This window comes from Anolis carolinensis, chromosome 6 (genome assembly GCF_035594765.1).
Source record: "Anolis carolinensis isolate JA03-04 chromosome 6, rAnoCar3.1.pri, whole genome shotgun sequence".
In the NCBI taxonomy this organism is placed as follows: Eukaryota; Metazoa; Chordata; class Lepidosauria; order Squamata; family Dactyloidae; genus Anolis; species Anolis carolinensis.
The window spans coordinates 6,087,406-6,098,601 of NC_085846.1; the positions used below are offsets into that span (position 1 = coordinate 6,087,406).

General features: G+C 46.5%; 1 protein-coding gene across 1 annotated transcript in view; it reads left to right on the forward strand.

Moving 5' to 3' along the window:
- The window catches only part of dnah2 (dynein axonemal heavy chain 2), a 125,946-nt gene extending 115,100 nt beyond the window's left edge, over positions 1–10,846 (forward strand). The window contains exons 79-88 of the mRNA XM_062984167.1: positions 966–1,156; positions 1,583–1,774; positions 4,414–4,598; positions 5,455–5,683; positions 6,240–6,391; positions 6,779–6,893; positions 7,550–7,726; positions 8,861–8,935; positions 9,060–9,210; positions 10,581–10,846. Of these exons, the coding sequence (XP_062840237.1) occupies positions 966–1,156; positions 1,583–1,774; positions 4,414–4,598; positions 5,455–5,683; positions 6,240–6,391; positions 6,779–6,893; positions 7,550–7,726; positions 8,861–8,935; positions 9,060–9,210; positions 10,581–10,735 (1,622 nt within the window). The 3' untranslated portion in view covers positions 10,736–10,846. The remainder of the gene's footprint in view (positions 1–965; positions 1,157–1,582; positions 1,775–4,413; positions 4,599–5,454; positions 5,684–6,239; positions 6,392–6,778; positions 6,894–7,549; positions 7,727–8,860; positions 8,936–9,059; positions 9,211–10,580) is intronic.
- The last annotated feature ends 350 nt before the right edge of the window (positions 10,847–11,196 follow it).

Consider the following 11,196-nt stretch of genomic DNA (forward strand, 5'->3'; position numbering starts at 1 on the left):
TATCCAACACAGTCTGCCTCCCACCCGAATGCACAGCTGTTTCTCTAAGCAGCAAGGACTGCACTTTTTAAGGATTTAATTTCCAACAATATTGTTACTGTAAGTTAATGTTATGCAATTCTATCTTTATTTGTAGTCAATTTGTTAGTAGCCAAAGTTTTTGTAGTCAATGTTTTCAATGCATTGCAGTGTTTTGGTGCTAAATTTGTAAATACAATAATTACTACATAACGTTACCATGTATTGAACTGCTTTTTCTGTCGCTTTGTTGTAAAACATGATGAATTGGGGCTTAATTTGTAAAGTCATAATGTAATTTGATGTTTAATAAGCTTTTCCTTAATCCCGCCTTATTATCCAACATTTTCGGTTATCCAACATTCTGCTGGCCCGTTTGTGTTGGATAAGTGAGACTCTACTGTGCTCGGAGCTATGGCGCAGGCTGGAGAGCAGCTGTAATCAATCACTGCAATGAATCACTCATGAGTTCGAGGCCCACTCGGAGCCTATGTTTGTTTGTCTTTGTTCTATGTTAAAAGGCATTGAATGTTTGCCTATATGTGTAATGTGATCCGCCCGGAGTCCCCTTCGGGGTGAGAAGGGCGGAATATAAATGCTGCAAATAAATAAATAAATAAATAAATACTGTATATACATTAACAAATAAATAGTGAAAGGCCTGGAAAGTTGCTATTTCCAACAGACACCACTTCTAATTGGCATTTTGAGAGGTAATGCAATGAAAACGGAAGTCAGTGGGTATGCTGTGGGGAGAATATCACCCACACAGGAGGTTATGGGGTAATGGCGGACCCCTGCTCTAGCACACCTTTATTCAGCGAGGAAGCCATGCCTACCATAATCCCCTTTTCCTTCCCAGTTCCCCTTTCAGTCCTCTGTGTCACCTGGATTCCATCCTGCGGTCTCTTGCAGGATGGCCAGCTTTGCCTCTTGTTTCCTGGCAGGTAACTGGGTCTTCCTGGCTAATTGCCACCTCTCCCTCTCCTGGATGCCTCAGCTGGACAAGCTGGTGGACCAGTTGCAAGTGGAGGAGCCGCACCCGTCCTTCCGCCTGTGGCTCAGCTCCAGCCCCCATCCCGACTTCCCCATCTCCATCTTGCAAGCCAGCATCAAGATGACAACGGAGCCTCCTTCGGTAAACGCAGAGGGCCGGGCGATGGCAGAAGGGATGTTAGAGACAGGGACATATCTCTTCTCAGCACTGCTTCCTGCCATGCTTTTTCCAAGAGTTTGGTTTCCCGTTCTTCCCGAGTTATATTGGCCTGGGAACCCTTTCTCTTGCCCTGGCCCAGATCTGGGACCATTTGGTGTTGGGTGGGAAGCATCTAACACAAGCATGGGCCAACTTGGGACCTCCAGGTGTTTTGGACTTCAACTCCCACCATTCCTAACAGCCTCAGGCCCTTTCCTTTCCCCCCTCAGCCGCTTAAGGAAGGGGCCTGAGGCTGTTAGGAATGGTGGGAGTTGAAGTCCAAAACATCTGGAGGTCCCAACTTTGCCCATGCCTGATCTAACAGTTATAATGTGTTGCCTGTCTCTCTCTCTCTCTCACCCATGACAGGGGCTGAAGGCCAACATGAAGCGCCTCTACCAACTCATCACGGAGCCCCAGTTCACCCGCTGCACCAAGCCCAGCAAGTACAAGAAGCTGCTCTTTGCCCTCTGCTTCTTCCACAGCATCCTGCTGGAGCGCAAGAAGTTCCTGCAGCTGGGCTGGAACATCGTTTACGGCTTCAACGACTCCGACTTCGAGGTGATGGGGCGGGACGGGACGAGGACAGGATGCTTGCTGAGCAGTTTTGGGACTGCCAAAGAAAGCACAGGGCAGGATGTTGGCAGTTTGTCCCCTCCCTTCTGGAGTCTCAGACAAGCTCAGCCACAATCGCTCCAGTATGCCCACAAACAATGCCCCTCAAATGGTGACCTCTGCTTCAGGAACTGACTCTCGTCTCCCTTGGGTTGCCAAGTTAGAACCATTCCAGGCTCTCAGAGTTCCGGGATCAAACCCAAGGCCTAGGGATGCCCGCTTGACATGTCACAGGCCTAAGCTATCATTCTGAAAGTCTGGTTTAGCCTGTGAGCCACTCCTTGGTGAAGTTATTAAGCATAATACATTAAGATTCTTTTTCATGGTTGCTGTGATTCATACCCATGAGATTACCGTGCCTGTGCAGAACTTTTCAGGGCTGTGCTCTCATCCTGAGATTCTTTCCCCTTGTTCTGAGGGTTGAAAACGAGGACCAGGTCCTGAGCTCTGAGAGGAGACGTGATAGTATGTATAAATATGTAAAAGGGTTTTATTTTTATTTTTTTTCATGTCAGGAGCGACTTGAGAAACTGCAAGTTGCTCCTGGTGTGAGAGAATTGGCCGTCTGCAAGGACGTTGCCCAGAGGATGCCTGGATTTTTTTTGATGTTTTTACCATCCTTGTGGGAGGCTTCTCTCATGTCCCTGCATGGAGCTGGAGCTGATAGAGAGAGCTCATCTGCACTCTCCCCGGATTGGATTCGAACCTAGCAGCCTTCAGATCAGCAACCCAACCTTCAAGTCACAAGACTTTAACCCACTATGCCACCGGGGGCTATGTAAAAGGGTGTCATAAGGAAGAGGGAGCAGGTTTGTTTTCTGCAGCCCTTGAAAGTAGGACTTGGAGCAAAGGGTTCAAATTACAGGAAAAGAGATTCCACCTGAACATTAGGAAGAACTTCCTGACCGTGTGAGCTGTTCAACAGTGAAGCTCACTGCCTTGGAGGGTGGTGGAAGCTCCTTCCTTGGAAACTTTGAAACAGAGGCTGGATGGCCATCTTTCAGGGATACTTTGATTGTGCTTTTCCTGCATGACAGGGGATTGGACTAGATAGCCCATGTGGTCTTTTCCAACTATATCAACTCTATAGATTCTATGAACCTATAACCCTAGACTCTGTGCTCCTGTGACTAGTGCTTTTGGCTTGCTGGTTGGAACTTATCCCTTCCAGTGTTTTCCTTCAGGATGGTAGGGAACAACTAACACAGGACCAGGAGAAACTTGTTAGGTTGGCCACATATTTGTGGGCCATACTCTGCTTTTTGGGAGGTTTTGGAGAGGTTTTTTTAAAAAGTTAAATATATATAAATAGCTACATAATAATTAAAACAAGTTTTTCATTAAATATTATTAAATTCATTAACATCCCCCATTAACTATTAACAAAAAAAGTCTCCCTCCAGTGGAATTAATTATTATTACATTTTCTTTTCCCATTGCCTAAGTGTGTTTACAGAATATTGGTTGCAAAAGGCAAATCCAGAGTTTCTAAAAGGTAAAATAATCAGGGGATCAGTAGAAGGAAGGCAGAAGAGAACTGGGGCTGTATGTTTTTTACAAGATACGATTCACAAACAAGTGTGATGAGTATGTTTTTGGAGTTGGGTAGACAGAATTTGGAAATGGGTAGCGTGGTGGGTATTCCAGAGGAAATGGCATGCAGAGGAAGAGGGTGAAACTGACACTGCTTTGCTTGGCATGGTTCTCCCTGAGGACCCCTCTCTGAGGAATCTCCACAACACAGCCATCTCTTTTGGAAAATGGAAATCTCCATAGCCTTTTTGGAGATTTTATGATCTTTGGAAATGCATAACCTTGTTAGAAGTCACAACCTTTTGAAAAATGATGCCATAACCTCTTGGTAAAAAGCTTGACCTGTAGAGTCATAACCTTTTGGGGAAAACGGCATTCACCAGCATTCATGCAAGGCAATTAGGTTTCTCAGCTGTTAAACTGATGTCCTAAATATCTCTCCTAACTGTTAGGGACAAAGATATGCCAATGCACAAACATATATATTCAGCAGCGTTTCATAAGTGTTCTTTTTAGTTCCCCAAAAACATCCACTCTCCCTTAAAATATATTTGCCTTTAAATCATGCTCTCAAGAGACAAGAATAAGCAGACTTCTTTAAAAGTAATATAGTTGGTTTACTCACAAACTTCATATATTCAGCATACAGGTACTTTGCTTATCAGTCCAGTTACAGATAGAATTTGAAGCAGTTTCTCTGTGCAGATAACACAGGGCATTTTTCTTAGAATCAATAGTCCATAGTCCAAAGCATCTCTCTGGTCTGAGAGTCTAATAGAGTCTCTATAGCCTCTTTCAACTTCTGTTTCTGAAATGGAATCTGAGTTCTGAACAAGTCCCAGTTCTGATCACATGGTCTGCAGCCCTCCCACAACAAACAGTTAAAGAAAACTGCATACCAATATATACATATACAATACAGTAAGCAATCTGAATGATATATATAACAAATAACTAGTGGAGGCTTGAGAAGGTTGCTATTTCCAACCATCCCTGCCCATCCCCTGAAGGCAATGTTCCCATTCAGCATGGACGCTTATTTTCCTGCCCAGGTGTCAGAGAACCTCCTGAGCCTCTACCTGGATGAGTACGAGGAGACGCCCTGGGATGCCCTCAAGTACCTGATTGCGGGCGTCAACTACGGGGGCCATGTGACCGATGACTGGGACCGCCGCCTCTTGACCACTTACATCAATGACTACTTCTGCGAGCCATGCCTCTCCACCCCTTCCTTCAGGTTAGCATGGAGGGAACGCTGTGCTCAGAGGAGGACGGGAGGACTCTTGGAACGTGGGAATAGGGCATGGTTTTACGAGTGGAAAGGAGTAGGGTGGAAGGAGATTGTTCACTCTTCAGGAAATAATCTTTATTGGAGAGCAGTTTCCCTTGTATGGTTGTAAACACATTGTGCCTGAGGACACGCTCAGGCATGGAATTCTTCGCTCTTCTCTTCCCTATTTTGCTCTACTGCTGGTGGTCCTCTCTTGCTCCTTCCTTTCTCTTTTCCTTCCTGTTGGGAATTCTGTCACTAGTAGATTGCGTTCCTGGACAAAAGATTGGAGGAAAGGATGACAATGGAGTCTAGGGCCCTGGGAACAATGTGGTCTTTCTTCCATTTGTCCTCCCTGGGTGGGATTATCATTTGTCCTGTCAAGAAGAGTGCGTTGCTTTTTTTCTTGTTCATGGTGTCTGTGAAATTGCACATATGGTATTTTCTGTGCCTGCGCAGTCCATTTCGAATTTGATGTGCGAATTTCACAGATCACCACTTGAAGAAACATGGCTACAGGTAAGCAACCATTGCTTCTCTCTCCTCTGAGGAAACTCCCATCCTTTTGCTTTTCCTTTCACCTTTACCTCAGAGCTTCTTCCGCTTACTTTCCATCTGGGTTTCCTGGGACTGTGTTTCTCCCATAAAGGCCTGGCATTGGAGAACAGCCACTGAGAATTCCTTGGTAGGATATGCCTTTCTGGTTCAGAATTGGTGTATGAAGGGTGCAAGTGGGGAGGAAATGTTTTGGGGCAGCCAAGTGTGGGAGAATCTGGGAAGAGAAGCCTCAATGGACGATGATGACACTGGCCTTTCTCCTCAGGCTGTCTTCTCTGGATACTTACTGTATCCCCAAGGATGGCAACCTGGCCTCGTACAAGGAATACATCACTTTACTGCCCAGTATGGATGTCCCGGAGGCCTTTGGCCAGCACCCCAATGCTGACGTGGCCTCCCAGATCACAGAGGCCAGGACGCTCTTTGAAACCCTGCTCTCCCTACAGCCGCAGACAACACCCGCTGGGTCAGCTGGGCAGAGTCGTGAGGATAAGGTATGGGAATGGGTTTGTGTAGCATCGGGACCTTTTGGCAGCCAAGAAAAAAGCAAGTTTCACAAAAGAGAAGTCCCAGGACTCAAGCCCTGAAGCCTGAAAGCCTCAAACTTGTCCGAGGGGGAGTGGGATGTCTTGCCGTACAGAATTAGGGATAACAGCATATTTTTTGCACTTTTGGCAGCATTAGTTAGTGTTGTGACTTCATTCCCGAACACAAAAACTACATTTTTTCTTTCTAATGTGAAACCGCACCCAGTCCCAACTGGGCGTATCAGTGGTGAATGGTCTTTTTGCAGGTTCCTCTTTTCCCCTGCACTTTCTGTCACCTGTGAATACCCCAAATCAAATGAGGTCACCTTTGTCAGCTGAGGTTTGAGCATTTGGGGACTGCAAAATTTACTTTGTAGGCTATGACCCCAACTCATCCAGCAAAGCCAATGTGCTTGGTAACTTGGTAATTGTGGAAGCTGTAGTTCCTATGCTTTTGGAAAGGCAAGTCAGAGAAATAATCCATATTCATGGGGCCCATGGTCTTGTCTGCCCTCCCGAATAGGTGCTGGAGCTCTCGGCCGATGTGCGGAGCAAGATCCCGGAGGAGATTGACTACGAGGGGACATGCAAGGTCCTTTCCACAGACCCTTCCCCACTCAATGTAGTCCTGCTGCAGGAGATCCAGCGTTACAACTCTTTGCTGCAGGTCATCAGGTGAGCTCCAGCCCAGACATTTACAGCGCTCTTCTCAGTTCCATGTTTTGGGCAAGGAAGGTCTTGGTCTCTGGTGAAGGGCACAAGCCCAGAATGGACCTTCTTAGAGCTGAGATTGGCAAAGCCTTTCCTCAAAGTCAGCTTCAGCCTTTTCTTTGCTTGTAAAGAGAACCAAGTGAGCAGCAGAGAAGGAGCCATCCAGGGATGAACTAATTTCTTTTCACTTCCTGAAAACTCTCTACCTGTAAATATTGTAACAGAAAGATACTCTTTGTATGCTCAGAGGCACTTTCACCTTCTTAAGTTGTCCCTTGTGCAGGAATTTCTGTCTCAGAGGAGGTCGTCCCTCTTTGTGTGACTCCTTTCTCTGTCTGCTGTCTTTTGCAGATCCTCTCTGGTAGAGCTGGAGAAGGGCATCCAAGGCCTGGTGGTCATGTCGACTGACCTGGAGGAGATCTTCAACTGCATTTTTGATGCCCGCGTGCCCCCCATGTGGGAGAGGGTAAGCCCCTCAGAAACCAAGCTGCTCCTTCTTTCTGTCCCTGGGCAATGCTCCCCTTGGCTGCTGGGTAAAACCCGGCCGATGTCTTGCAAGCAGGAAGAGTGAGGGACCGTCCAAAGTCTCCAGAAGGTTAAACTTTCTCACAGGGAAAGGGTGCCTCCGGCTCTTCCGCCGGCGCGGCTGGATCCTTGTAAGGAGAAACAACTCCTGTTTCTTCTTTCATTTCTAAACACCTTGTTTTCTTTTTTAGCCTCAGGGGCAATCTGTGTTTGTGAAGAATCCCTTCTGGGACCCACTAGTCTTCCCTTTCTTCTTCTCCCCTCATCTCCACTTTCGACTTCTGAGGCAGAGATTTCCCACTAGGGAGACATACATAATGCATACACTTCAAAAAAAGTCCCCCACTGAGGGAAAAGTAGGATTTCAAAAGCTGTTCTTCTTCGGTAAAAGATTCACAAGTGAGGTATCATCTCCTTTCCAAGGCACTGGAGAGATTGGGCCGGGGTGGGGGGGGGGGGGGGGAATTGGTAGAAAATACTCCTTGTCTGACAATAAATAGCTGCTTTGAGAGAAGCACCATTTAACTTTGCTGGGTGTGTGTGTCTATGTGAGCTTTACGGGTGTCCATCACCTCCAGCTGTTTCCTTCTCTTGCAGGCCTATCCATCCCAGAAGCCACTGGCTGCCTGGACCCGGGACTTGGGCCTTCGTGTGGATCAGTTTACCCGCTGGGCAAACACCGCCCACCCTCCCGTGCTCTTCTGGCTCTCGGGTTTCACCTTTCCTACCGGGTTCCTGACTGCTGTGCTGCAAGCCGCTGCCCGGCTTAACAATGTAGGAAATGGCAGGGGAAGTGGCCAGTGGGGTGGGTGGGGGGAGAGGTATGGTTATGAGGTGTAGTTATGGGGGCATTATTCCCCTAAATAATATTTTTCCCACCTTAGCCTTTGTTCCTTCATTCTCCACATTCCTCGCATCGCTGCAGTAAATTAAAACTTCAGATGAGCATTTAGAAGTAAGGTTTAGTGACTGGAGGAATGCAAATATTCAGTTCAATAAAGTATTCAATAAAAGTTCAAAGTATTTACTGTGATCTCTCTGCCATTCTAGAAATTTGGTAGAATGAAAATTCCTTAGAGCAGCAGAGTTCTTATTCGAGGGGTGCTATCTTCACTTTGCCCTCAGCAGCAGCCACTTTGGGTCTCGGTCAAGAGATAAAAGCGGAAGATGATGATGATGATGATGATGATGATACTATTTTTTGTGTGTGTCGGGAGCGACTTGAGAAACTGCAAGTTGCTTCTGGTGTGAGAGAATTGGTCGTCTGCAAGGACATTGCCCAGTAGATGCCAGGATGTTTTACTATCCTGTGGGGGGCTTCCCTCATGTCCCTGTATGAGGAGCTAGAGCTGACAAAGGGAGCTCACCTGCTCTCCCTGGATTCGAATCGCCGACCTGTCAGTCAGCAGTCCTGCTGGCACAAGGGATTAACCCATTGTGCCACCCAGGACTCCACTACTACTAATAATAATAATATTTAGCTACAATCCAGGGATAGTAGAATGGGCTGAGATGGGAGCTGTTGGTAGGAGAGGAGGATCAAAGGATCTGGTGTCTTGACCCTGAGTTTAAAATCAGATCTGTATTGGGGCTTGGAAATGGGGCAGGAAAGGAAAGTGAGGTCAATCTGGGAAGTCGAGGCCTAGCGTTGGACGAGAGCACATGGGCCATCTAGTCCATGCCATGCAGGAAAAGCACAAAGTACCCTTGAGAGGTGGCCGTCCAACTTCTGTTTAAGAGCTTCCACCACAGTTTGTCACAGTCAGGCTTCATGGTTCAGGTCACAGACAGGAAGGAGCTGATGGTGCCAGCTAGTGCATTTGTATTCTCAAGGAGAGGCAACTTGTGGAGGAGCTGCTCACCCCTGGATTGTGGAGGCCTCTCACCTCTTCCTCCTCATTTCTTTAGATCTCAGTCGACACCCTTTCCTGGGAGTTCATTGTCTCCACGGTGGATGACAACAACCTAGTGTATCCCCCCAAGGTAGGTGTGCTCTCCTCTGATGAAAGTTAAGGATTGGGACCTAGAGGTGGTTGTGCCCAGACTTTATGTCCTGCTTGTTCTCTCTGTCTCCTCTCACACCCCACCTGTCCTTCCCAACCTCCAGGAAGGGGTCTGGATCCGGGGCCTCTACCTGCAGGGCGCTGGCTGGGACAAGAAGGGCTCTTGCCTGATGGAGGCTGAGCCCATGCAGCTGGTCTGCCCCATCCCCACCATCCATTTCAAGCCCGTGGAGAACAAGAAAAAGAGTGGCAAAGGTATGTGGTATTGGAAATCCCATAATCTATTGGAAATAACTGCTCCCGGTCTCTGGGCACATATCCTTTTGGAAAGAAATCATAATCATAACCTTATTGAAAAGGTAAAAATGATGTCACATCTGTTTGGCAAATTTGAATCTCCATGAACATGTGCAGACAATTGTTTGAAAACCAATAGTCAAGAAAAGCACCACCTTGTTAGAAAACCCTTTGAACAAGTGATATGGATAAGCATTCATGTAATGGCACACAGGTAACTCAGCTGTTAGACTGAAGAACCATGTCTTTGAACTGCCACTACAAAAATATATTTTGTTAGCAGAAGATGGTTGTTGCAGTTGCTGTTGCCCAAAAGATATACATCCTTTGAAACCTCTTAGTTAAAATATACACTCAGAAATAAGAAAACAAAGTCTTCTTTGAAAAATAACATATCTTGTTTACTCATAAACATCTTGTATTAGATCACCATACAAGCACATTTCTTATTAAAGGTTCTGTTATCGATAGGATGTAGTTCTCTCTGTGTGTTGAGTACACAGGACATCATTCTTAATCAATAGTCCATAATCTTTAGCTATAGCTGTACTCAGTGAAGTTCTCAGTGTGTTGAATACATAGGACATTATTCTTAATCAATAATTCATAGTCTTTAGCTATAGCTGTACTCAGTGAAGCCACTACAAAATTATATTTTGTTAGCAGAAGTTGGTTGTTGCAGTTGTAGTTCTCTCTGTGTGTTGAGTACACAGGACATCATTCTTAATCAATAGTCCATAGTCTTTAGCTAAAGCTGTACTCAGTGAAGTCCATAAGTCATACTTCTCTACTGAAGTCCAGACAGCAACCTGCTTTCATTGAAGACCTAACACATACTGAATACAAAATGGAGTCCTGAGTCTGAACATGCTCAGTATAATTACATGTCAAAAAACAAAGAGGTAAGTCAAACTGGCCAATCAACATACAAATAGAATACAGGTTAGCAAATATATACATTAACAAATAAATAGTGAAAGGCTTGGGATGTTGCTATTTCCAACATGTAGGTGGGTTGGAGAGAGGCAAGGAAACATGTTAGGCTTTGCCTCACATTGTCTCTCTTGGTTGGGAGCAAACAGCTCTGTCCAGAGCAGACATACGCAAACTTTGGCCCTCCAGGGTTTTTGGACTGCAACAGTCTGTTAGGAATTGTGGGAGTTGAAGTCCAAAGCATCTGGAGGGCCGAAGTTGCCTGTGTAGAGACATCACATCAGTACAGAAGCCTGTCCCCATCACCTGGCCCCTATGCTCTTCTCCTTTGTGCCATTTGGTTTTGCTCGTCCTGGCATCACCCGAGGCCCTCTCTTTCTCTCCTCCGTCTCCAGGGATGTATGCCTGCCCTTGCTACTATTACCCCAACCGAGCTGGCACCTCCGGGAGACCCTCTTTCGTCATTGGCGTGGACCTTCGCTCTGGAGCCATGCCCTCCGACCACTGGATCAAGCGGGGCACTGCCTTGCTCATGAGCCTGGATAACTGAAGACCACCCTCAACTTTCCCCTTTCCCCTTCTGACTTTCCCTTGATTTCTCCCTAACCCCCTCTTTTGTTGTTGTTATTCTGGGTAAAATTAAACATGGTTATTTATTTCACGGCCTTTGTGTGTGTAACATGGAGGGAACTCTGTGCCGTAATGGTGCAATGATTTTATAGCAAGCATTGGCAAATTTTGGCCCGCCAGGTGTTTTGGACTGCAACTCCCACCATTCCTAACAGCCTCAGGCCCTTTCCTTTTCCCCCTCGGCCGCTTAAGCGGCCGAGGGGGAAAAGGAAGGGGCCTGAGGCTGTTAGGAATGGTGGGAGTTGAAGTCCAAAACACCCGGAGGGCCAAAATTTGCTCATGCCTGACCTAAACATTAGGAAGAACCTCCTGATTTTAATCTGTTTGGATTGTGCCATCCTGCCTGACAGAAGAGGGCTGGACTGGATGGCCTTTGGGGGT